Source organism: Lissotriton helveticus, chromosome 5_1, assembly GCF_964261635.1.
Source record: "Lissotriton helveticus chromosome 5_1, aLisHel1.1, whole genome shotgun sequence".
Lineage (NCBI taxonomy): Eukaryota > Metazoa > Chordata > Amphibia > Caudata > Salamandridae > Lissotriton > Lissotriton helveticus.
Window position 1 is genome coordinate 2,063,689,253 of NC_136065.1, and position 20,109 is coordinate 2,063,709,361.

The following is a 20,109-nucleotide window of genomic DNA, read 5'->3' on the forward strand; positions in this document are numbered from 1 at the left end:
TCTATCCTCCCCCTCACCCTTCCAAGGAGGAAGAGAGACTGCACCGTCTAGTCCCTAATAGGGCGGTGTCTTTTTATCTGGACAGAACAAAAGACTTTCGGATGGACTACCTGCTGTTTGTTGGTTTTGCTGGCTCCCGGAAGGGTAGAGCGGTGCACAAGATCACACTCTCCAGATGGATAGTCCTGTGCATCAAGATCTGCTACTCTCTGGCGGGTAAGGACCCTCCTGAGGGTATAAGAGCTCATTCTACCAGGGCAAAGTCTTCTACTTCTGCATTGTCTAGAGGTGTACCTGTTGAGGACATTTGCAGAGCCGCGACTTGGGCCTCCCTCCACACTTTCGCGAAGCATTACTGCTTGGATACCGAGGTGAGGAGGGACGGCCACTTTGCGCGCTCTGTCCTCCAAGATTTCCTGGTATAGCAGAGTGGACACCCTCCTCTGGGAGTGGGGACTGCTGTGGGACTCTATTCACAAGGTGAGGAATCCACTGGCAGATGTATCTATCAGAAGAACAAGTTACTTACCTTCGGTAACGCTTTTTCTGGAAGATACAGTATCTGCCTGTGGATTCCTCACTGACCCACCCGCCTCCCCGTTTGTCCACTCTGCTATACCTGAGTTTGTGTTTTTATGTATATTTATATTTATATTTGTATATATATTGGGTTTTTGATTCCTTTGATGCGCACTTTGTGTGCAGTTTTGAGTTGTATGTACCGTGTACACTATGTATATGTATATCTGCTGTCATTGGTCCGTCCGGGTGCCTCGTAGGCACGGAAAAAAGGGTGGAACTGATGTCATCACGCCGACATGGGCCTAATAAGGAGTCAGTGACGTCAGACGAAGTCGCGCGCGATGCCGTGCTCCTATGACGTCGTCTAAGCCGGCGTGCTACAAAGAATTTTCCGAGCGTTGCTGACGCAAGGGGAATATTCACAAGGTGAGGAATCCACAGGCAGATACTGTATCTACCAGAAAAAGCGTTACCGAAGGTAAGTAACTTGTTCATTACGACCAACTTGAAGGTTTGCTACAACACCTACCAGAACCTTTTAAAGCTAAGGCTAACGACCTCATACAGGAAGGCAAATTTATAACTAATGCTTCCATTAAATGTGCGCTTGACACAGCTGATAAATCAGCCAGATCCATTAATACTAGCGTATTGCTACGCATGCATGCGTGGCTACGCATCTCTGGTTTTAAGAACGAGGTGCAATCCACAATCCTCAACCAGCCAGTTAACCAAGATTTTCTGTTTGGTCCTGCAGTACTGCTAAGTCTATGGGCGCACTTCAGTTTCAACAACATAGAGGTTCCTTTCGTCGCTCCTCCTACAGAGGCTCCGCAAGAGGTAACACATCACAGACTTCCTCTACATTCAAAAATAACACCCAGAGTACCTTTAATAAAGGCTTCAACAGAGGGGCTTATAGGGGAAACAATAATAAAGGCAGGGGACGTGGCGGCAATAACACAAGAGCCTCCACTGCCACCAAAAAGTGACTTCATCATACTCCCTCCAGACCACCCAACACCGGTCGGAGGCAGAATAAAACATTTCCTACCAGTCTGGAACACCATTACCACAGACAGGTGGGTGAGACAAATTATCCAGTATGGTTACTGCCTGGAACTTACTTTTACTCCACCCAACATACCACCCAAACACCGTCCTATGTCCAAAGAACACATCTCACTGTTACAACAAGAGGTCACTTCCATGCTAGAAAAGGGAGCCATAGAGCCAGTCCCTTTTCTACACCAAGGAACAGGAGTATACTCTCTATACTTCCTAATTCCCAAGAAAGATGGATCCCTCAGACCCATACTAGACCTCAGACCGCTAAATCAATACATACTCTCAGAGCATTTCCATATGATTACTCTACAGCAAGTACTCCAGTTACTCCAGCAAGGTGACTTCCTTGCTACATTGGACCTCAAAGATGCATATTTTCACATACCTATACATCCAGCTCACAGAAAATACCTCCGGTTCAAAATAGAAGGTCAACATTATCAATTCAAAGTTCTCCCCTTCGGGGTAACTACAGCCCTCAAGAGTTTTCACAAAATGCCTAGCGGTAGTAGCAGCACACCTCAGAAGGCAACACATCCACGTGTTTCCATACCTCGACGATTGGCTCATAAAGGCCAACTCGTATGTGCAGTGTGCAAGCCATACGTCTCAGACACTCCAGCTGCTGCACAGTCTGGGTTTTTCCATAAATTACACTAAATCACATCTACAGCCCTCCCACATACAACAATATCTGGGAGCTACAATAGATACCTCAGTAGCAAAGGCATATCCAAATCCAGGCAGGATAGCCAACATGCAGACTCTCATTCAAAAATTTCAGGCACAACACTCTTTCCCAGCTCGAGTGTTCATGCAGCTCATAGGCATGATGGCCTCCTGCTTATTCATTGTCCCTCATGTCCGACTTCAAATGCGTCCATTGCAAGAATGCCTAGCACGGCAGTGGAACCAACCTCAAGGACAACTAAAAGACCTAGTGTTGGTGGACAGTCGCGCTTACAACTCTCTGCAGTGGTGGAACCCACAAAACCTTTCCAAGGGGAGACTGTTGCAAGAGCCGGTTCCACAAGTAGTACTAACAGCGGACGCATCACTGACCGGTTGGAGAGCCCACCTACTTCAATACACAGTCAAAGGGCTCTGGACAAGCAAACGTAAGACACTGTACATCAACCACTTAGAGTTGCTAGTAGAATTTCTGGCACTGAAAGCATTCCAGAAATAGATGTACAACAAGGCTGTGTTGATCCGGACGGACAACATGACAGCCATGTATTACATACAGAAACAAGGAGGGACACGCACTCTACAGCGGCCTCACCTAGCACAGAGCATATGGAAGTGGGCAATTCCCAAAAACATTTTTCTCCTAGCAGAACACCTGCCAGGGAAAGACAATCAAGTAGCAGATCTGTTAAGCAGGCACAGCCAACAGCTACACGAATGGGAGATTCACCCTCGGGTGCTCCAACCATTCTTTCAAGAATGGGGGCATCCAGAGATAGACCTGTTTGCCACAAAAGAAAACTCAAAATGCCAGTATTTTGCCGCCAGGTTCCCACATTCGTTGTCACAGGGCAATGCGATATGGATGAACTGGTCAGGCAGGTTTGCGTACGCTTTTCCACCAGCCCCACTGATTCTGCTGGTGGTACGCAAACTACTCCAGCAGTCACTCACAATGATCCTAGTTGCTCCCACATGGGCAAGACAACCATGGTACACAACGTTCCTAGAACTTTCAGTAGTTCCCCACCAAAGACTGCGCCTCTCGTCACATCTTTTAACTCCGAACCATGGAGAAATCAGACACCCAGATCCCAATCAGATGAACCTGGCGATCTGGCTCCTGAAGTCTTAGCGTTCGGATACCTTAACTTGCCTCCTGATTGCACGAACATTATCAAGGAGGCATTGCGCCCAACTACTAGAGCATGCTATGCAGCTAAATGGAAAAGATTTGTAATTTATTGCAAAAATAACCAAATCAATCCATTAAATGCTTTCATCCCAAACATGATATGTTACCTATTGCAGCTTCAAAGATGCAATCTAGCATACTCTTCCATAAGGCTACATCTTGCTGCCATGGCATCATATCTCCAAAACAGACAACACATGTCCTTGTTTAGAGTACCCCCAATCAAAGCTTTTCTGGAAGTACTTAAAAGGATAATTCCCTCCAAAGCACCCAACTTCACCAGTCTGGAACTTAAGTATAGTACTTACCAGACTTATGGGACCTCTGTTCGAACCACTACATTCATGTGAATTACAATTTCTAACATGGAAGGTGGCATTTTTGATTGCCATTACCTCCCTCCGGAGAGTGAGTGAGCTACAGGCATTAACCATTCAAGAGCCTTTCATGCAAATACACATTAAGGTAGTGCTTCGTACTAACCCTAAGTTTATGCCAAAAGTTATATCCACTTTCCATATCAATCAGTCCATAGAATTGCCAGATTTCTTCCAAAACCCGCTGTCAGTGGCTGAGAGAGCCCTACACACACTAGATGTAAAAAGGGCTCTACTATATTACGTTGACAGAACCAAATCATACAGGAAAACAAAGCAATCAAAAAGCTAAACGCACTCTAACAGTTCGCCCAAAAGCACACAACGCGTAAAATGGGGGCATCCATGGCATTCCTAGGAAACATTCCCTTAGAAGACATATGTAAGGCAGCTACATGGTCTACCATACACACTTTCACTAAACACTACTGTGTAGATGTGCAAGCAAAGCAGCAAGCTGCCGTAGGCCAGGCTGTCCTTAAAACTCTTTTTCAAACTGCTGCAGGTGGTACAGGTGACCACCGCTAGAGGAGATACTGCTATACAGTCTATGCACAGATATGAATTCAGCAGCCCACTTGCCTCGCTACTTACCAGTATGCATCGGTTCTTGGCATGTAGGGCTGCCGACATTCATATCACCCACCCTCCTCCCCGGTGCCTGCTGCAGTACTTTTCTACATACATTTGCATGGTCATCTCTTATATTTTATATAACTATCTTTGCCACAATGGCTAAAAACAATCTGAGGATGGAGAAGAAGCCCATGCGCACTGTAGTCCAGGGGAGGAGACACCTATCTCGTGATACTTCGAAGACTCTTCCAGGACAACAAAGTGCAATCATTCGGACCCAACACTAGGCGGCGATCTATGCACAGATATGAATGTCAGCAGCCCTACATGCCAAGAACAGATGCATACTGGTAAGTAGCATATTCCTACAACTACATCGTAACAAGGTTCCACCTCAATCAATCTCGCAGCCACAAAGAGTCGCAGAAAGAGCTCTTCATACCCTAGATGTCAAAAGAGCATTGTTATACTACATTAAGAGAACACAACCCTTTTGTACGACCAAACAACTTTTTGTGTCTTTCTCACCACCACACCAAGGTAACCCTATATCAAAATCTGGGTTAGCTTGGTGGATAGTTAAATGCATACAAATTTGGTATCACAAAGCTAAATGTACGTTATCTGTTCCTCCTAAAGCCCACTCTACATTGAAAATGGGGGCTTTAATTGCATTTTTAAGGAACATTCCCTTAGATGACAACTGCAAAGCAGGTACATGGTCTACACCGCACACATTCACAAAACACTATTGTGTAGACGTGCAAACTAAACAACAAGCTAATGTGGGCCAGGCTGTTCTCAAAACACTATTTCAAACTACTGCAAAGAATAGGGGTGGTCGCCGCTAAGAGTGGGTACTGCTATACAATCTATGCACAGTGTGTAATCTGCAGCTCATATGCCTTGAACGGAAAATGCTACTTACCAGTGTGCATCTGTTCTTGGCATGTAGAGCTGCAGAGTTACACACGCCCACCCGCCTCCCTGGCTACCCTCATCTGTTCCAGTATTATTGTAATTAGATACAGCTTACATGGACAACCTTCCTTTTCTTGCAAATCTTCATTTCCCTAATGGCGAAAAACAATCTGAGGATGGAGCCGATGCCCATGCGCAATGTGGTCCAAAGGAGGACTCCCCTATCTCGTGACTTCCAAAGAACTTTTCAGGACAAAAACAAACTGCAAACATCCTGACCCAACACTAGGTGGTGATATATGCACAGTGTGTAACTCTGCAGCTCTACATGCCAAGAACAGATGCATATAGATAAGTAGCATTTTCCTTATTGCATTTCAAAACAAGTAGTGTAGGGGTGTGCCTGTGGTCTCGGTCCAAATACCTGTTTGACTTCAGTTAAGATTGCAGTGATGGAGTGCTAGGATTAAAGAATTCCCTTCCATAGTCTTTCAGGTTCTCAGATTCTCATACTTGTTTATTGTCTTTCCTTACTCCCACTCTTCTGTACTACAGGAAGATGGGAAATGGAGTGGCTGGGAGCGGTCATTGATGTAGAGGTAGAGATGTTGGAATTGACCCCGCAGGTGGTGCACTAGGATATGAAAATATTAAATGACCTTGAACTTTTGTGAGTGTTTCAGTCCCACCATGCATATTTGTGCATGACCTAATTGTGATGGAGCCAGAGAAATTACTAAGATTACCAGAATCCTCCTCAAAATCTTTTTTATCTTGTTTACAGGGCAGGAGGGTGGATCACTTAAATATGAATCTTTCTCACCACCATCCTCTTCTGTCCTGACAGTGGAGGTGCTGCTACCTCCACCTCCCCCCCCTCCTCCTCTACCCTCTCCACTCCAGCCTCCTGCTCAAATAGAAGCACTTGAAGACCAGGAGGATATGAATGTTGTGAAGGCAGAAGTCAAAGGAGAGGCTATGTCACAGAGCCGTCAGCCTGTTCTGACCCAGGGCTACTCAAAGTACCAGAAAATGCTTCCTCCTCGCTTCCAGAGACAGCAGCAGGTAACGTGGTATGCTAGTGCTTTGTGAATACCCTGTATATCCATGTACCATAACTATATATTGTATGAACATTACCATTCAGTTTGTGTTAAAAAAGAGTTGGAGGTGGTGTGGTGAATGTTGAGGGTGATCTTTCATGAATCACATTTTCATAAATTTCTTCGGTCATAGGCTACAGGACTAATGACCCTTCCAGACTATACTCCGATTCAGTGGACCTCTGGTGTGGGGTCAACTTTAGACCGTTCATAGATGTGGTCAGTCGAACACCAAGCTTCTTGGTTTGAGCCATGTGCTTTTGAAATTCTTATTTTTGTCATATACTCTAATAAAAGTACTGTGTATAAAATCAAATTAATCAAATTAAACTATATAGGTCAGTGCTTCCCAAACTTTTTTAAGGGGACACATTTTCACAACCCACCTAGCTTTAATGACATTAGGTGGGTAATTTTGTACAATGGCATTTATAGACCGCGCATTTTCCATTGAAATAGCCACTAAAATTGCACAGACATGCCGTTTTACTGATAAACGATGTTGCACTCAAATGATGATGCGTGGAAATAACATTTTTGTGAATAGTTAATTTGTGCATCACCAAGTACAGTGCCTCGTTTTATTTTGATCCTATTGCAATCTTTGCTTCCCTCGTACTTCAGAATTACAAAAGCATTCCTGTACATGAGACCCCTACAAGCATTGTAGTGAGAATATGGGTTTAACTGCAGACATTGCTAAGTTAGTATACGCTTGGCGGCCATGCTGCTGATTTTGCACTCGTTACTATATGTCTTTGTGTGAGAAAGTGCCATCTTTCTTGCATGCTATGCCCCCACTTTTTGCTGAATTGCTGATGTACTTTGACTGAGTGTGCTCTGGGTTCCTGCCAATCAGGTACCCAGGGCTTGTGTTCCTTCCTAAACCCAATTGGCATCTCTGGCCACAGGTCAGCCCCTGGTAAATGGTACCCTAGGTACCCAGGGCACTGTGACCAGAGTAGGCCCCTAAGGGCTGCAGCACTTATTGTGCCACCCTTAGAGACCCTGTAACCTAACGCACACACTGCCTTTGCAGGCTGAGTGTCTTGGTGCAGAACTAAACAGAGTCGGGGGGCTGAAAAAATGTAAATCCTGGGACGAGGTGCCGAGCCTCCTCCCCCAGGATGGGCAGGGGAAGCTTCAAAGGCATGCTGCCTTTGTGAGCTTCTTTGGGCCACTTGCTGTACTCAGCAACTGGCCCCCACCGGTTCTGACCCCCACTCTGGCGGGAAGACAAGCGGGAAACCCTAAGTGAGGAAAGGGGGTGTGCCAGCCTCTGCCAACCCCACCCCTCAGGTTGGAGAGGCGAGGTGAAGCACAATTCCGGGCTCTCGCCATCTTGAAACTGGGGAACCCTACCCAATCGGAGACGGGCTCCTTCCCCCCTCCCACAGGAGAGGAGAAGGATAGGGAATGTACTCACTCCAGGGAAGGGATCCATTGGTCCCTGACCTTCCCATGCCTATAACGCCCCTAAATTTATTATTGAGGGGCACCCTGAACCTTCCTTCCTCAAATCCCTATTTTGAAACAAGAAAGAAGACCTGCCGTGCAGCTGCTAACAAGAGGACAACACCAACTGACTTGGCCCCAACCCTACAGGCCTGTTGATCCTTGAACCTGCTCCTGCTAAACCCCGGCATCTCCTGTGGTCAGCAACCTCGAAAACCCCGGAGGACCTGACTGCCTTGCTCATCCAAAGACTGTGACTCCCACGAGCAGTGGTTCTGCTCAAACAGCAACAACCCCTGGTGCCAGCCAGGACCACAAATCCAGCACACACTTCACCTGCCGAGCCCGGCCAGTGCCTGAGTGAACAAAGACCACAAGGATGTGGTTACCTAACCTACAGCTTCCCAACTTACCTCTCGAAGTGGGGGTCGCACCTGAAGAATCTCTGTCCCCGAGCTTGCAGCCTTTGTTCGTGTTGCAGCTTTTCCATTGAAATACCTTGGGCACCTGACGGCCCAAAAGCACCCTGCACCCAGCCGCCCGAGTACCACTGAAAGTGCAGCATCCGTCCTATTCGACTTCCCCACTTGCCCTGAGTAAGGGACCAAGAGCTCAGCTCCCACAGCCATGTGACCTGCCTGCTAGCAGCTATCAACCAAAGACCCCCTGCCCGCCATAGGCTAACATTGGGCCTACTCACTCTGCACGTGGCTACCCCTGTGCCGCTGAGGGTGTAACAAGTGTACCCTCCTGACCCTGGGAGACCCCTGAGTCTTACCCCAGAACCTTAACTCTGCCAGTTGAGTACTTATCCAAAGACCGATATCTTGATTTTCTCCATTGGGTAACATTGGCTAGGATTCATTTGTAAATTATTTTGTGTCGAGTTTTGAAACTTAGAAATATTCCTTAAAAATCATCCGATCAACGAGACGAAAGTACTCACCTGTTACCAGGACAGATCCCAGTGCTGGATCTTTGAGCCCAGCACTGACCCTAAAAAGTAATTACAACTGTGATTTTTCCGATAACATGATTTCCTCCCATAGGATAACATTGCCTGGTTTTTGCCAGAAATTCTTTGAAGTGTTGATTTTTGAAACATACAAATATTCCTTAAAAATCTCCTGTGTAACGAAAACGATTTTTCTCAACTGTTTATATGAGACGCACCAGGGCTGAATCCAGGATCCCGCCCTGAGTAAGAAAAACATACGCAAAGTAATTGATCTTGTATTTTACTTATAACTCCTATTGAGCTCAATGTTATTGTGTTAAGTTTATGTTGCAAATTGCAACAACTGTATCTATTGCATTTAAAAGTCTGTTGCTCATTGAAAGTATTCAATTGCAAGATTCATTCTGAGAAAGTATTTTTTAGAACTACTTGTGGTTCTAAAATACAACAATATATTTTTATATACAAAACAATTGGCCTAGAGTTCAGTTCTTGAGTGTGTGAAACCATTTGCTGACTGAGTGTGTACAACAAGTGCTTTACACGGTCCTCTGATACTGCCTTATTGCTCATCCAAGCTACCACTTTAGAGAGTAAGGTTATATCTAACTTTAGCCTCTGCCAAACCTCTGGGGACTGTGGTCTCTGTGTCAGGGCCTTGCTTAGGTCCCCTTAAAGTTTTAGAGAAATAAGTCACTATAATCAAGGGTAGTGGGTTAGAACTATCTGGTTAGAATGTCTCAAAAGAACCCAGCTACTAGTCAAGGTAATAACATGCACGACCTGGTTGTGGAGCTCGACCTCACACCTTACTTACACTTGTCTTTCAAGGAATTGAGGTCCTTATGCAAACTTAAAAATATACAAATGCATTCAACCAAACAAAGGCTCCAGGAGCTCCTGGCTGAGTATGCTTGTGAGAAAGTGCCAAAGGCACCCAGTACAGCCACTCCTCGGGCAGCAAGTCTTCAAATGGGATAAGAGGAGTGCCCAGAGCAAATCTTCGGAATACACTCAAGCAAGTCTAGTCTCCTTAGGGACTAGCTGTGTGCCCCCCCCCCCCCACTTGAATAAGTATTTGCAGTACCCCTACATTAATGGAACTAGGATAGAAGCTCTGAGGGATACAGGTGTCAGTGTCACTATGGTGAGAAATACACTGGTTTCCCCAGAGCAATACCTGATTGGGAAAACTAACCCAGTCACCACTGCTGACAGTGTTACCACTATTCATCCTATGCCTATGGTGACATTAGGCTGGGGGGGGGGGGTGCGTGGTGTTGATAGCCTGAAACCGGTAGTGTTCTCCCAGAAGTCACCAGCTGACTGTCTGCTTGGAAATTACATAGAAACCTCAGCATTGGCTGAAGTTCAGCAATTAACCCATGCAGCCTTGCTGGGTATCCCTGAATTGGTGTGTGTGCAAACAAGAGCACAGAGCAAAAGGAAGGGTGAACAAGTAGCTTTGTAGCCTGAAAGTATGGCCCAACCAACCAAGAAAAAAAGCAAGAAGACAGGGGGACCAGCTTCTACACAGCAAACCTCTCAGGACACCTCTCCTCAGGGAGAGGACTTGGAATCCCTAGATGGAAGTGAGCCCATGGAACTTGAGCCTTACCAGGTTGAACTCCTGGGCCCAGGGGGACTCACTAGGGAAGAGCTGTGCCAGGGTCAGCAAGACTGTCCCACTCTTGAAAGTCTGAAGCAGCAAGCTGTTTCAGAAGCACAGGGAGATGTCAGTGGTACCCACAGAGCTTATTGGGAAGAGGGATTACTGTATGCTGAGGCAAGAAACCCCACTCCTGGAGCCACCAGGAGAGTGGTAGTGTCACAGAAGTACAGGGAGTTCCTCCTAACTTTGGCTCATTACATCCCCCTAGCTGGGCATCTGGGGCAAAACAGAACTTAGGAAAGGCTAGTTAGTCACTTCTACTGACCCCAGATGCATCAAAAAGTGAAGGGAGTTTGTAAGCTCCTCTGTTACCTGTCAGGCCAGTGGCAAGACAGGTGGCCACCCAAAGGCCCCCCTGATACCACTGCCAGTGGTGGGGGTCCCCTTTGAAAGGGTAGGTGTGGACTTTGTGGATCCACAGCCTCCGGGAACATATTCGTTCTAGTGGTAGTGGATCATGCTACTAGGTACCCTGAAGCAATTCCACTTAGGGCTACTACACCTCCTGCAGTAGCCAGGGCCCTCCTGGGTGTCTTCACCAGGGTAGGGTTTCCTAAGGAGGTGGTTTCAGACAGAGGTTCCAACTTCATGTCTGCTTACCTGAAGCACATGTGGAAGGAGTGTGGTGTGCAGAACAAGTTTACTACCGCTACCATCCACAAACCAATGGCCTTGTTGAGAGATTCAACAAGACATTGAAAGGTTTGATCATGGAGCTCCCTGAAAAACTCAAAAGGAGATGGGATGTCCTGTTGCCATGCCTGCTTTTCGCTTATAGGGAAGTCCCACAGAAGGGAGTAGGGTTTTCCCCCTTTGTACTTTTGTTTGGTCATCCTGTAGGGGACCACTTTGTCTTGTGAAAGAGGTTTGGGAGAGGCCTCTTCAATAACCCAAGCAGGACATTGTGGACTATGTGCTTGGCCTAGGGTCCAGAATGGCTAAGTATATGGAAAAGGCATCCAATAATCTTGTGGCCAGCCAGGAGCTTCAGAAGCACTGTATGACCAAAAAGCTGCACTGGTTGAATTTCAACCTGGACAACAGGTGTGGGTTTTGGAGCCAGTGGCACCACGGGCTCTCCAAGACAAATGAAGTAGCCCTTAACCCAATCTGGAGAAAGAGTGTGGTCACTTACCTAGTGGACCTGGGCACGGGCAGGACACCCAAAAGAGTTATCCATGTACACAGCCTTAAACTCTACAATGACAGGGCTGACCACCATGCTGATGGTGACTGATGAACAGGAAGCAGAGAGTGAACCTCTCCCTGATCTCCTCTCTTGCAGCCCAAAAGATAGGTCAGTGGATGGAGTAGTCTTTTCAGACACCCTCTCTGCCCAACATCAGACTGACTGCAAGCAAGTCTTGTAAAAGAATGCTAGTCTCTTTTCCCTGACCCCTGGTCTGACCAACTGGTGTACCCATGATGTGGACACCGGTGACAGTAACCCTGACAAAAACAATCAGACCAAGTCAACGAAAGCATCAAAGCTGAAGTCAGCAAGATGCTGAAGTTAAGGGTTATTGAACCCTCTGAGAGCCCCAGGGCTAGCCCAGTTGTTCTGGTCCCCAAATTCCATCCACAGGGTGGAAAGAGAGAGATGAGGTTCTGTGTGTACTATAGATGGCTCAATTCTGTCACCAAGACAGATGCTCACCCCATTCCAAGAGCAGATGGGTTGATAGACAAGTTGGGGGCAGCCACATTCCTCAGTACCTTTAACTTAACTGCAGGGTACTGGCAGATTGGCATGGCTCCAGGAGCAAAAGATAAAACCGCATTCTCCACACCTGATGGGCACTATCAGTTTACTGTAATGCCTTTTGGGTTGAAGAATGCCCCTGCCACCTTCCAAAGGTTGGTGAATCAAGTCCTGACTGGGTTGGAGTCCTTTAGTGCAGCTTATCTTGATGGTATTGCCAGTCTTTAGTTCCACCTGGCAGGATTACATGATCCACCTTGGGAATATTTTAAAAACCCTGCAAACTGCAGGCCTAACTATCAAGGCATCCAAATGCCAGATAGGGCAGGGCACTCGGTGTTCTTAGGCCACCTTGTTGGTGGAGGCCATGTACAGCCCTTACAGTCCAAAATCCAGTCCATCCTGGAATGGGTCAACTCGGACCCTAGTCCTGGCATTCCATTGCTTGACTGGATACGACAGGAGTTTTATGAAGGGATATGGGTCCATTGCGACTCTCCTCACAGAACTCACCTCCCAAGAAAATGCCCAATAAGGTTAACTGGACAGTTACTTGCCAAAAGACTTTTGACACCCTGAAAGACGCAATGTGCTCAGCACCAATTCTAAAGCCTCCAGATTATGCCAAGCAGTTCATAGTGCAGACTGATGCCTCTGAGCTTGGGCTAGGAGTGGTCCTATCCCAGACCAATGATGAAGGCCAAGACCAACCTGTTGCTTTTATAAGCAGAAGGCTTCTCCCCAGGGAGCAGCGTTGGAGTGCCATTGAGTGGGATGCCTTTGCTGTGGTTTGATCCCTGAAGAAGTTGAGGCCATACTTGTTTGGTACTCACTTCTTAGTTCAAACTGACCACAGACCTCTCAGATGGTTAATACAAATTAAAGGAGAAATTCCTAAACTACTTAGGTTGTCCATCTCCCTACAAGGAAAAGACTTTATAGTGGAACACAGACCTCGGATTGCCCATGCCAATGGACTTTCCAGGTTCTTCCACTTAGACAATGAAGACTCCCTAGGTCAAGGTTGGTCTCTTAATCTTTCATTTGGGTAAGGGGGGAGGGGGGGGGGGTTTGTGTGAGAAAGTGCCCTCTTGCAAGATATGCCCCCACATTTTGCTGAATTGCTGATGTGCTTTGACTGACTGTGCCCTTGGCTCCTGCCAATCAGGTACCCACGGAATGTGTTCCTTCCCTAAAACTGCATTGAAGCCTAAACCCAATTGGCATCTCTGGCCACATTTCAGCCCCTGGTAAATGGTACCCTCGGTACCCAGGGCACTGTGACCAGAGAAGGTCCCTAAGGGCTGCAGCACTTATTGTGCCACCCTTAGAGGCCCTGTGTGCGTGCGCGCACACACGCGCACACACACACACACACACACACACACACACACACACACACACACACATACTTCAGCCAATCTCGATTTTAAACTGCGCCACTATTTTCTGTATGTATATCGCGCTTCTGCTGTGTTATTAATTACCTGGCCAGCAACGCGGGGAAAGAGAATGGCTTTCTTGCACTATAATCGGCCCCTCCTCCCGCATTTAGCGGGGTTTTAGACAGGGCTCCAGGGTTCCGGTGGTGTTTTCCGTCCGCCATCTTAGGTGGGGGCTAACGTTTTGGGACACTTCAGGCGCCATATTGGGTGGGGCTAGAGGCTCTAGTAGCCGGAAGCCCGGGCGGCGCAATACCATAAATAGGTATGTGTAAACAGATGCGCAGCGGATGCGCGCAGCGGCCGCGCCGTAGACGCGCCGGAGGTGCGCCAGAGGTAAGCCCGTTTGCGCCCGTTCGCGCCCCGGACGCGCTCGGCGCAGTGCATAGGACTACCTCTGGCACATCGAGCTTCCCGACGGACCTACAGGCACTTCTTTCTGAGAATAAGGGAGAAGCACAACCTCAGGTATTTTCTTGTGGACTTTTGAATGTACGCTCCCTAGTTAAGCATTATGCGGAAATTGCCTTGGTAATAGAATCCTCCCACCTGGATATTCTGTTTGTGACCGAGACTTGGATTACATCAGACTGTGAGGTAGAACTCGGTTGGGCGTGCCCACCTGGATACCTCATCAGGCATATTCCTCGTGGCTCTGGGAGAGGAGGGGGAGTCGGATGTATTTTCAGAGACTCAATCTCCCTCCTACCGCTTGTGATAAAGGAAATTCAAGGATTTGAGCTTATGGGCTTTTCTATCATGACCCAAGGTGGTACGCTGATGGCCGGCCTTCTGTGTTATAGACCACCTTCGTCAACTACAGCGGCCCTTCAATCCCTGGTCGATCTGATATATGATCTTTCAAACTCCCACTCCAAGTTCCTAGTCTTGGGCGACTTTAATCTTTGGCCCTCTGGGCCCCATGATTTAGCCTTCCGAGAACTCTGCCAAGCGTGTGAGAACATTCAACTTGAACAACTTGTTCTCTCGTCTACCCACGCGAAGGGGCACATACTGGACTTGGTGTTTGCGGATAAGGAACTAATCATAGTGAAGGACATCTTAACCCAATGTTGGACCGACCATTCATTGATCCTCTTTACTGTAGCTCAGCCGGCCCTATCAAAACCATCTAGTTCGGGGAGTATTACATTTAATCGATCATGGACTCGCCTGTTAAAGGAGATTAAGCAACCTATGTTTCTGTCCGGAACATTTGAGTTAAAGGACAGCGTAGGTGAGAGCTACGATGCCCTCTGTCAGCAAATCTTGACAACCTTGGACGAGGTAGCACCTTTACGGAAACTGAAGGACAGACCCAGAGGGACTAATGGTTGTTTCACCGAGGAACTCGGCCAGGTGAAGTTACGCTGTAAACAAGCGGAACGCACAATGAGGATAGGGTATACATAGCAGGACAGGGCTGCCTATAAAGGCATCTTACTGGAATATAAGCTCCAGTTAAGAAACGCCAAAGCCAAATTCTTGGAAGAGACATTGGCAAAAGCATCGAACAAATCACAGACCCTGTTCAAATTGGTAAAGAGCTTATCCAACCCTACATGCGCCATACCATCTCCACCGGTGTCACAGGAGCTTTGTGATTCTCTAGCCACAGCTTTTGATGACAAAATTAGGAACATTCTGAAGGGCCTTGAGGTTTCTACGCAGCCTATGCCATTTGGGTCTTGTCCCTCTGTGTCCCCCGGCCACCCGGCATCTGAGGCAAGTAAGAACAAGGAGTTTGCCTGTCAGCTGCCGTGCCTTCCAATACCCTCATTGGAGGAGTTTTGTGCTCTGGCTAACTGTGTATTATCTGACTCTCCTCTTGATCCCATGCCGCACAAGATCTGGAAGGCCTTCCAAGGCGAGCTGTTTCCCCCGCTCCATTCAATCTGTTGCCAATCATTAGCTACTGCATCTGTACCAGACTGCTGGAAGTTAGCAATTGTAACACCTTTGCTAAAAAAGGCTACTTTGGACCCCCTCTGTCCAGCCAATTATAGGCCTATTTCGCTGTTACCATTCGCGATAAAGATCTTAGAGAAGTGGGTTACGAGAGCCTTGGCCAACTTCCTGGAATCCAACTTCAGTCTGGATGTAGCTCAATTTGGCTTCAGACCGGGCCACGGTACTGAGACTGCTTTGGTCACCGTGTTGAATGATCTGCGAACGCGTGTCGACAGGGGCAAGTCAGCATTTTTAGTACTGCTTGACATGTCGGCCGCGTTCGACACGGTGAACCATGAGGTCCTTTTGGGCCGTCTCTGTAATGCGGGAATAACGGGCTCGGCACTAGCCTGGTTATCTTCATATCTGGATAATAGACAACAGGCAGTAACACTACCACCTTTCCGCTCTGCCATACGCCAGGTGAACCAGGGTGTCCCCCATGGGTCGGCGATAAGTCCGATTCTCTTTAATTTGTACCTCCAGCCCCTGATACAACTTATAAGGTCTTTCGGTATTCAAGTCATCAATTATGCCGATGATACCCAACTGATTTTCTCTTTTGAGGGTTCAGAGGCAGTGTCGAGGGACACTTTCCATCAGTGTATGTCGGCCACAGCAGAGTGGTTGCAAGCCAATTCACTCCAATTCAATGGCGCAAAGACGGAGATATTGCACTGCTCTTCAGACCGACTCCCTCGCCCATTGCCGGAAGACTTTTGGCCTATTTCCATTCCAGGCTCGGTGGAGGCGGCAGACTCGGCCCGCAATCTGGGAGTCATGTTTGAATCGAACCTGCAATTGGACGTCTCGGTGAATAGGACTGTTGGGACATGTATGGGTCTGCTCCGTGCTCTACGGAAGATACTGCCGCTTCTCCCGCGGGAAGCCAGAGTAGAAGTAGTGCGTAGTACCATTCTCAGTAGGTTAGACTACTGCAACGCACTACTTCTAGGAGCCCCAAAGTCTTGATCCTTAAATTACAAAGGGTCCAAAATATGGCGGCTAAACTAGCTCTGTCCTTGCCTCGCTCGGCCTCTTCTGCCGGAGCTCTGGCAGTATTACATTGGTTACCGGTCCAGCAGAGGATCTCCTATAAGGCTCTATGCCTGATTTTTGGAGCTCTGCATGGTCAAGGACCAATACCACTGCAAAACCTCTTTTCGTGGTATCAGGCTGCCAGACCTCTGAGATCCGCCTCAGCTTTCTTAGTGAAAATCCCAAGAATAAACAGAGTGAGAATGGGCGGCCGCGCCTTCAGTTTTACGGCCGCCACAATGTGGAACACTCTACCTTTAACACTGAGGAGCAGACAAAATTTGATTTTATTTAAAAGGGACCTTAAAACCTATCTCTTCCCTAGAGCAGAATAAATTGTAGACCAGATGGTGGAACTGATCTCAGCGCCAGGATACCCGCTGGGTGACAGCTGCGCTTAATAAGCATTAAAATACATACATACATACATACGTACGTACGCACGCACGCGCGCGCGAACACACTTACACTTCCTTGGGAGGCTGCGTGTCTTAGTGCAGAACAAAACAAAGAGTTGACATGGCACACTTCCCTGTGTGCCATGCCCACAAAACACTGCCCTGGCATACATCAGTCACTCCTCTAGCTGGGTGCCCTATGCAGGTGGTTAGGGTACAGGTGCATGAGCCCTGTACGCCTACAGTACCAACTTCCATTCCTGGGCACTGTAAGTGCAGTGCTGCCATTAAGATTATATGGTGCTGGGAGGTTGTCATTACGAACTCCACAGCACCATAATGGCTACACTGAAGACTGAGAAGTTTGGTATCAAACTTCTCAGCACATTAAAACCACACTGATGCCAGTGTGGGTTTAATGTAAAATGCATGACAGAGGGCATCTTAGAGATGCCCCTTTAACTCGCCCAACGTCCAGTGACCTGACTGAGTGGCTGCCGAGGCTGCCACCCCCAGACATGTTTCTGGACCCCAGGGTCGGGAGCTTACCGCTCTCAGGGGCCTGAAACAATGCACATCCTGGGACGAGGTGCCAAGCCTCCTCCCCCAGGATGGGCAGGGTTCAAGAAGGAGAAGCTTCGAAGGCATACCGCCTTTGTGAACCTCTCCAGACCACTTGGTGTACTAAGCAACTGGCCCCCACTGGTTCTACTCCCTACCTCAGGTGGTCCAGGCGGGAAAAACAAAGTGAGGAATAGAGGTGTGCCTACCTCTTCCAACTCCACCCCTAGGGTGGAGGAAGTGAGGTGAAGCACAACCTCGAGCCCCCGCCATCTTGAGGATGGTGGGACACAGCCAACCAGGGACAGGCTTCTGCCCCCTCCCACTGTCCAGCGACCACAACCTAACAAACCCAGGAGGACCTGCTTATTTATTTATTTTGAAAGTTTTATATAGCGCGGACAAGATCCTTGCAGATATCAGAGCGCTTTACAGAGAGAAGTACATGAGGAAGTATAGTCAGACAGATAAATCAATAGGTCAAACAGTACAAATAGGTGGCTAGAAAGCCAAACACGTGAGTAATAAAACAATTAATACAAATAATCAAAAGTGTCCAACATGTAGCACATATTGGTGCAGAGTACTAACAGTGTTCGAGATAGTAGTTCAGGTGTATTAGCCATGAGGATAGCTTTTACTTCCTTTTTGGGTCTCGCTGGAAAAGCATCCGTAAGGATGCATCCAGCTGGAGACCAGTAGCGATCACTGTCGGAGGAATGACGGACCAGAGGGTGCACGAGCGCAGATTGCACCTCGTGGGCGCGCACGGCGCCGTGCCCCTCTCCTGCCTCAGAAGCAAGCACCAACACGCATGCGCATACCCAGAGACACAAACACACACACGAGCACCCATGCACGCACCCATACATACAGAGAACCCACCCTTGCCGTCGCATACACACACATGCGCGCACACACACTGCATACACACACGCTCCCCCCTTACCTCACCAGAGAGACACACGAGCGCACATACACACACGCACGCATACAGAGAACCCGCCGTCGCATACACACACACACTGCATACACACACACGCTCCCCCCCCCCCTTACCTCACCTCACCAGGCTCTCTTCTTGTCCTGTTTTCATGTGGGCTCCTTCTGCCCGGCTCCCGATGGATGGGCGGGCGGGCGGGTGCCGGAGAAGCAACCAAGAACACTCTGCGCCTGCGCGGAAGTGCACGCGCCCGCCTGACGTCACTTGTTTTGCTTGTTCCTCCTGCCTTTAGTAGCCCTGTTTTTCCTCCTTGCTTTATTAGCCCTGTTGTTCCTTGTGTGGGCCGGGCTTGCTTCGGGTTCTTTTTCCCCGTCTGGCCGCCTCCTGACAGCGCTTGTGCTTGTTCTCTGGTCCTCCCAGAGCTGGATTCCTGGGCAGTGCGCGGGGGCTGCGGGGAGCGCGGGGAGAGCGAAGGGAGCCCGGGCGGCACAGAACCGGACCGGATCGGGCCAGCACCGGGGTTAGATGCGCAGACACAGACCCCCAGATAAAGCCTGGTCCCTCAGACAAACAGACGGACAGAGGGACACTGACTCTCAGAAAAACCTTGGCTCCTCAATCGGACATTTAAGATTTAACCCAGAGGGACACTGGCCCTTCAGACCCACAGACATTCACCCGGATAAACAGACAGGCCCGGTCCCTCAGACCGCCAGACATTCACCCGGACAGACAGACAGACAGGTCCGGCCCCTCAGGCCGACAGACATTCACCCCTCCTCAGGCCGACAGACATTCACCCGGACAGACAGACAGACAGACAGACAGACAGACAGGTCCGGCCCCTCAGGCCGACAGACATTCACCCCTCCTCAGGCCGACAGACATTCACCCGGACACCCAGACAGCCAGCCTGACTGTCAGTGCTGAGACAGACCTGGCGCTGACGGACGTCTGATCTCACGGACAGACACCAGGGCACTGACAGACATCTGACTGAGCCCAGACTAACAGATCAACCAGTCAATATCAGCCAGGTAATCAAGGACACGCATTCACCTCCTAGCTGGACAGACAGACTCAGAGCTATGGGCAGACACCCACCCCTGGGCAGGGCGCGAAACATCGAACCCGAGGTAGAGACGCACCCTCCAGACAGCCCCCCCCCACACTCCCCCCAGTAATCAGGGTCACCGGAAGTATGCGGCAGGGAGGGAACAAGTTATGTGGCCTTGTTGACTAAACTATGCGGCAATTATTTAGAGGCACATTTTGTGGCGCGTTTTGTGGCAGTATCGCTTCACAATTGTATCGTGTCTGTACTCGTTAACACAATCTGGGCAAAGGTGCCCCTCAGTGGGTCAGCTTCACACCCGCGTGCAGCAACCCCGGCCCGAGAGGAGAGCCCTTCATGTTTGCAGAGGGTCATCGGTGCGTGGCAACGCCAGGGGCAGCTTCTGTAGTAACTTCTGATCCTTTCCAGATACAAAGGAATGTTTGCTTTTGCTAAAATCTGCAAATTGTAGAGCAAGTGATAA

General features: G+C 48.5%; 1 protein-coding gene across 13 annotated transcripts in view; it reads left to right on the forward strand.

The window, feature by feature from the left end:
• The window catches only part of PRRC2A (proline rich coiled-coil 2A), a 1,857,131-nt gene that overhangs the window by 802,510 nt on the left and 1,034,512 nt on the right, over positions 1 to 20,109 (forward strand). For 9 of the 13 annotated variants that reach the window (XM_078645954.1, XM_078645958.1, XM_078645955.1 and 6 more), the window contains exon 13: positions 6,134 to 6,414. In XM_078645954.1, the coding sequence (XP_078502080.1) occupies positions 6,134 to 6,414 (281 nt within the window). The remainder of the gene's footprint in view (positions 1 to 6,133; positions 6,415 to 20,109) is intronic. The other 4 variants (XM_078645961.1, XM_078645963.1, XM_078645962.1 and 1 more) reach the window with 1 other exon arrangement.